General features: G+C 40.6%; 1 protein-coding gene across 1 annotated transcript; it reads left to right on the top strand.

Annotated features, from left to right (window-relative positions):
* Positions 1–5,850: 5,850 nt before the first annotated feature.
* Positions 5,851–7,205, top strand: LOC100754660 (olfactory receptor 3A1). The gene has a single exon (XM_035448330.1). The coding sequence runs from the start codon at positions 5,863–5,865 to the stop codon at positions 6,808–6,810; it is 948 nt and encodes a 315-aa protein (XP_035304221.1). The 5' UTR covers positions 5,851–5,862; the 3' UTR covers positions 6,811–7,205.
* Positions 7,206–7,429: the final 224 nt, after the last annotated feature.

The raw sequence follows: 7,429 nt of genomic DNA, 5'->3' as shown, positions 1-7,429 counted from the left end.
GCATCAATAGCAGCAACAGCTTTTCCATGTTCTGTAGTCCTTTGAACAAAATTGTAGAGACATCCAGCACACTTCATTTTAAAAAAACAAACAAAAACAAAAAACAAACAAACAACAACAACAAAAAAGTAAAAAACAAAATCCCAGAAGACAGCACAGTTCTGTTACTCTTGTGGTACTTGGCACCATTTTTCTTTTTTAAATTAGTTTCTCAGTCATCATCTGGGAGGAAACCATTCTGAGCAACATCATTAAAAACAGCTCTGATAAAGCATGGTCGCTACTGTGTATCATAAAGCAGGTCCACATATGAGTGAGTACATACCATGTTTGTCTTTTTGTGATTGGGTTGCCTCGCTCAGAATGGTTTCTTCCAGTTCCATCCATTTTCCTGCAAATTCCAAGATTCCATTGTTTTTTTTCTGCTGAGTAGAAAAAAAATGTGTAATGTACCACAATTGTTGTGTAAATGTACCACAATTTCTCTATCCATTCTTCGGTTGAGGGGCATCTAGGCTGCTTCCAGTTTCTGGCTATTACAAATAATGCTGCTGCTATGAACATGGTTGAACATGTGTCCTTGTTATATGAATGTGCTTCTTTTGGGTATATGCTTAGGAGTGGAATTGCTGGGTCTTGTGGTAGACTCATTCCCATTTTCTTGAGGAGTCACCATACTGATTTCCACAGTGGCTGTACAAGTTGGCACTCCCACCAGCAGTGGAGGAGTGTTCCTCTTTCTCCACATCCTCTCCAGCATAAACTGTCATTGGTATTTTTGATTTTAGCCATTCTGACAGGAGTAAGATGGTATCTCAGAGTTGTTTTGATTTGCATTTCCCTGATGACTAAGGATGTTGAACACTTTCTCATGTGTCTTTCAGCCATTTTAGATTCCTCTATTGAGAATTGTCTATTTAGTTCTGTACCCCACTTTTTAATTGGGTTATTTGGTGTTTGGGGGACTAGCTTCTTGAGTTCTTTGTATATTTTGGAGATAAGCCCTCTGTCACATGTGGAGTTGGTGAATATCTTTTCCCAATCTGTGGGCTGCCGTTTTGTCTTGCTGACTGTCTCCTTTGCCTTACTGAAGCTTCTCAGTTTTAGGAGGTCCCATTTATCAGTTGTTGATCTCAGTGTCTGTGCTACTGGTGTAATGTTCAGGAAGCAGTTTCCTGTACCGATTAATTCAAGGGTATTTCCCACTTTGTCTTCTAATAGGTTCAGTGTAACTGGATTTATGTTAAGATCTTTGATCCATTTTGACTTAAGTTTTGTGCAAGGTGATAGGCTTGGGTCTAACTGCAGTCTTCTACATATCTGCACCCAGTTATGCCAGCACCATTTGTTGAAAATGTTCTCTTTGTTCCATCCTATAAATTTGGATTGTTTGTCAAAAATCAGGTGTTCATAGGTGTGTGGGGTAATATCAGGGTTTTCAATTCTATTCCATTGGTCTCCCAGTCTATTTTTGTGCCAATACCAAGCTGTTTTCAGGACTATAGCTCTGTAATAGAGCTTGAAGTCAGGGATGGTGATGCCTCCAGAAGTTCCTTTATTGTATAGGGATGATTTGGCTATCCTGGGTCTTTTGTTTCTCCATATAAAGTTGAGAATTGTTCTTTCAAGGTCTGTGAAGAATTGTGTGGGATTTTGATGGGGATTGCATTGAATCTGTAGATTGCTTTTGGCAAGATTGCCATTTTTTACTATGTTGATCCTACCTATCCAAGAGCATGGGAGATCTTTCCATTTTCTGGTATCTTCTTTAATTTCTTTCTTTAGAGACTCAAAATTGTTACGGTACAGGTCTTTCACTTTTTTGGTTAGTGTTACTCCAAGGTATTTTATGTTGTTTTTGGCAATTGTAAAGGTTGATGCTTCTCTGATTTCTTTCTCCACCAATGTATCATCCATATATAGTAGGGCTACAGATTTTTTTTTAATTAATCTTGTATCCTGCCACTTTGCTGAAGGTGTTTATCAGTTATAGGAGTTCCCTGGTTGAGTTTTTCGGGTCACTAATGTAGACTATCATATCGTCTGCAAATAGTAAGACTTTGACTTCTTCCTTTCCGATTTGCATTCCCTTGATCTCCTTTTGTTTTCTTATTGCTCTAGCTAGAACTTCAAGGACAATATTGAAGAGGTATGGAGAGAGTGGACAGCCTTGTCTTGTCCCCAATTTTAGAGGAATTGCATTGAGTTTCTCTCCATTTAATTTGATGTGGCTATTGGTTTGCTGTATATTGCTTTTATTATGTTGAGGTATGTTCCTGTTATCCCTGATTTCTCCAGGACCTTTATCATGAAGGGATGTTGGATTTTGTCAAAGGCTTTTTCGGCATCTAGTGAATGATCATTTGATTTTTTTTCCTTAGTCTGTTCATATGGTGGATTACATTGATGGATTTTAGTATGTTGAACCATCCTTGCATCCCTGGGATGAAGCCTACTTGATTGGGATGGATGATTTCTCTGATGTGTTCTTGGATTCGATTTGCCAATATTTTATTGAGAATTTTTGCGTCAATGTTCATGAGGGATATTGGTCTGTAGTTCTCTTTCTTAGTTGTGTCTTTGTGTGGCTTGGGTATCAAGGTCATTATAGCCTCATAGAAAGAGTTTGGTAATGACCCTTCTGCTTCTATTGTGTGGAATACTTTGAGGAGAATTGGTAGTAGCTGTACTTTGAATTTCTGGTAGAATTCTGCAGTGAATCCATCTGGCCCTGGGCTCTTTTTGGTTGGGAGACTTCTAATGACTGCTTCAATTTCATCAGAGGTTATAGGTCTATTTAAGTTGCTTATCTGTTCTTGATTTAATTTTGGAAAGTGAAATCTGTCCAGAAAATTGTCCATTTCCTTTAGATTTTCAAATTTTGAGGAATATAGGTTTTCAAAGTATGACCTGATGATTCTCTGTATTTCCACTGTGTCTGTTGTTATGACCCCCTTTTCATTCCTGATTTTTTAAAATTTGCATGTTCACTCTTTGTTGTTTGGTAAGTTTTGATAAAGGTTTGTCTATCTTGTTGATTTTCTCGAAGAACCAAGGTTTTGTTATATTGATTCTTTGTATTGTTCTCCTAGTTTCCATTTTATTGATTTCAGCCTTCAATTTGATTATTTCCTGGCGTCTGCTCCTCTGGGGTGTGTTGGCTTCTTTGTTTTCTAAAGCTTTCAGTTGTGCTGTTAATTCTCTAGTGTGATTATTCTCCTGTTTTTTCATATGGGCATTTAGCGTTATGAACTTTCCTCTTAGCACTGCTTTCAGAGTATCCCATAGGTTTGGATATATTGTGTCCTCATTCTCATTGAATTCTAGGAAATCTTTAATTTCTTTTTTTATTTCTTCCTGGACCCGTGAATTGTGCAATTGGATGTTACTTAATTTCCATGAGTTTGTAGGTTTTCTGTAGTTCTTGTTGTTGTTAAGTTCTAATTTTAAAGCATGGTGGTCTGATAAGACACAGGGAGTTATTTCAATTTTTTTGTACTTGTTGAGGTTTGCTATGTTGCCAAGTATGTGGTCAATTTTAGAGAAGGTTCCATGTGGCGCCGAGAAGAAGGTAAATTGTTTTGTATTTGGGTGGAATGTTCTATAGATATCTGTTAAGTCCAATTGCGCCATAAATTAGTTCTTTTGTTTCTTTGTTAAGTTTCTGTCTGGTGTTCCTGTCCAGTGGTGAGAGTGGGGTGTTGAAATCTCCCACTATAAGTGTGTGTGGTTTTATGTGTGATTTGAGTTTTAGTAATGTTTCTTTTACAAACGTGGATGCCTTTGTATTTGGGGCATAAATGTTCAGAATTGAGACTTCATCCTGATGGATTTCTCCTGTGATGAGTAGGAAATGACCTTCTTCATCTCTTTTGACTGATTTTAGTTTAAAGTCCAATTTGTTGGATATTAGGATTGCTACCCCCACTTGTGCTTGGGTCCATTTGATTGGAAGATTTTTCCCCAACCTTTAATTCTTAGGTATCATCTGTCTTTGAGGTTGAGGTGAGTTTCTTGTAAGCAGCAGAAGGAAGGATTCTGTCTTCTTATCCATTCTGCTAATCTGTGTCTTTTTATAGGGGAGTTAAGACCATTAATGTTGATGGATATTAATGACCATTGATTATTGTTCATTCTTGTTTGTTTTTGATTTGGTGATGGTGGCAAGATTATGTGTGGGATTCTATCCCTTTTTTCTTTTGACTGTTGAAAAATTGGGATTATCTATTGCCTATGTTTTTCAGGTTGTAGTTAACATCCCTGGGTTGCAGTTTACCTTCCAGTACTTTCTGTAGGGCTGGATTGGTGGATATGTATTCTTTGAATCTGGTTTTATCATGGAATATCTTTCTCCATCTATAATGATTGAAAGCTTTGCTGGGTATAGTAGTCTGGGCTGGCATTCACGTGTATTCTACCTCTTAGTGTAGGTAGAATATCGATCCAGGACCTTCTGGCTTTCAGAGTTTCCAAGGAAAAGTCAGGGGTGATTCTGATAGGTTTGCCTTTATAGGTTACTTGACCTTTTTCCTTTGCTGCTCTTAATATTTTCTCTTTGCTGTGTATGCTTGGTGTTTTGATTATTATGTGGCGAGGTGACCTTTTTTTGGTCCAGTCTATTTGGTGTTCTGTAGGCTTCTTGTATTTTCATTGGCATGCCTTTCTTTAGGTTGGGAAAATTTTCTTCTATGATTTTGTTGAATATGTTTTCTGCACCTTTGAGTTGGATTTCTTCACCTTCTTCTATACCTATTATTCTTAGGTTTGGTCTTTTCACAGTATCCCATATTTCCTGGATATTTTGTGTTAGGGATTTGTTGGACTTAAGATTTTCTTTGGTTGATGAATCTATTTCCACTAGTGTGTCTTCAACTCCTGAGATTCTCTCTTCCATCTCTTGTATTCTGTTGGTTATGCTTACATCTGTAGTTCCTGATCGTTTACCCAGCTTTTCTATTTTCAGCACTGCCTCAGATTGTGCTTTCTTTATTGTCTCTATTTCAGTTTTTAGGTCTTGAACTGTTTATTGTATTTTTTGGTTTGTTTTGTCTTCAATTTCTGTAAGTGATTTTCTCATGTCCTCTTTGAGTTCCTCTATCATTTTTCTGAAGATGTTTTTAAGGTCATTCTCTTCTGGTTCATCTGCATCGTAATGTGGAGGTCTTACTGGTGTATGGTTCCTAGTCTCCAGTGGTGTCATATTGGCTTTTCTGTTATTGGATGTGCTTTTACCTTGCCCTCTTCTCATCCTTTCTTCTGGTGGCTGTAGCAAGTGTTTCTTGTTCTGCTGGTTGGTGTGGGACCACGTTTCCCTTCTGGTAGATGCAAACAGATCCAATACTCTGATGTCGGTTCTCTTCTCGTGAATGTAAGTGTCACTGTTACTACCCGAGTGTTGGCAATGTCCGAGTGTGCCGGGTCCCTCCGGGACGGCAGTTGGAGGCAGAGCTGTCACCAGGCCTCCGGGTGTCGGATCCCGCTGCCGAACTCCGTATGGTCACTTGTGTCAGGTGACTCTGAGCAACGATGACAAACGAGAACTGGAAACACTTCCTGGCCTACCTGGGCTGGCAGATGTAGGCCGGGCTGCCTCTGGGGGCTGCCTCTGGGTGTTCGGTGTTCGTAACCCGCCACCGCCCAACTGGGTCCAGCAGGCAGGTCGCTTGCGTCAGATGACTCTCTTCTTTTATTTTTTAAGATTATTGTATCATTTGGAGGGAGGAAAGGGAAGGGAGGGAATGATATTAAGACCCTCTTTTAAGTTTCTAATTGGTAAGTTTTCTAGCAGCTATGATTGAAATTCCCCTAATTCATTGAGAGATCTGATTGTTTTCCTACTCTTTTGTTTCTTTAGAGGAACTCATGCAGCCAAAGCTTAGAGCCAATGGAACAACAGTTACTGAATTCATTCTGCTGGGTTTGGTGGAGACACCAGAGCTGTGGCCAGTGGTCTTCATACTCTTCCTCTTGGCTTACATGACCACGGTTGGGGGCAACCTTAGCATCCTGGCAGCTGTCTTGGTGGAATCCAAACTCCACACTCCCATGTACTTCTTCCTGGGGAATCTGTCAGTGATGGACGTGGGGTGCATCAGTGTCACTATTCCCTCCATGTTGGTTCGGCTCTTGTCCCACAAGCGCACAATTCCATATGGAGACTGCCTCACACAGCTCTTCTTCTTCCATCTGCTGGTTGGGGTTGACTGTTTCCTGTTGACAGCCATGGCTTATGACAGGTTCCTGGCCATCTGCCGGCCCCTCACCTACAGCACCCGCATGAACCACACAGTTCAGAGGATCTTGGTGGCCACTTCCTGGGCTTGTGCCTTCAGCAATGCACTGACCCACACTGTGGCCATATCTACACTCGACTTCTGTGGCCCCAATGTGATCAATCACTTCTACTGTGACCTGCCCCAGCTCTTCCAGCTCTCCTGCTCCAGCACCCAGATCAATGAGCTGCTGCTCTTTGCAGTGGGTTTCATAATGGCAGGAACCCCCATGGCACTCATTTTCACCTCCTACATCCACGTGGCAGCTGCAGTTCTGCGAATTCGCTCTACTGAAGGCAGGAAGAAAGCCTTCTCCACATGTAGCTCTCACCTTACTGTGGTTGCCATATTCTATGGCGCAGGCATCTTTAACTACATGAGACTTGGCTCCATCAAACTTTCAGATAAGGATAAAGCTATTGGGATTTTCAACACTGTCATCAACCCCATGGTGAACCCACTCATCTATAGCCTCAGGAACCCTGATGTGCAGGCTGCCCTCTGGAGGGTAATCTCAGGGAGGCGGCCAGCAGCTTAAGGAGGTCTCAAGGCTCCTTCCCTCTATTTCTTTTGAAACTAAACCTTGGGATGGGGGTGCCCTGCAGTGTCAAACACTACAACAAATTGTTCAGAACTCTTTCCATCTCAGATCTTAATTTAAGGGATAATAATTATTTTTCCCCAAAGAGGTTGTAACTAGGTATAGATGGTGTGTACGTAGGTTCTCCCAGGTCTGTTCTTTGATGAGTTCCACCTTTAGTCACTGTAGCTTCCCTTGAGCTGGAGTTCCCTAAGTGTCTCAAAAAGCATCTTCCTGGGGAGACTTATTTATTCCTCCATTTCAGGAACAGTTGGTCTGTCTATGCAATGTAAGCCTGGGGGAGGGGGAAGCTCATTCCTCTTATTAAACTCATAAGATTCAGATGAAACAGAGAGGAAGCTTGCTGTGTGTTTCATATTCCCTAGTAATCCCAGAGAACTTGGTATCTGGATGGAGGTCACAGACCTGATTGCAAACATTAAAACTCCACTCACATGTAAGAAAAGTTATGACTCAAAATGAGCTTCCCCAATTACCATTCCTGCATGTTTCAAAACTTTTGAAACATAAAAGTTTATAAGCTAAACATTTCACAATCCCTGCATTAGTCAATATT

The sequence above is a fragment of the Cricetulus griseus genome, chromosome 7 (assembly GCF_003668045.3).
Source record: "Cricetulus griseus strain 17A/GY chromosome 7, alternate assembly CriGri-PICRH-1.0, whole genome shotgun sequence".
Classification (NCBI taxonomy): Eukaryota; Metazoa; Chordata; class Mammalia; order Rodentia; family Cricetidae; genus Cricetulus; species Cricetulus griseus.
This window is presented reverse-complemented; position numbering and strand designations above follow the sequence as displayed.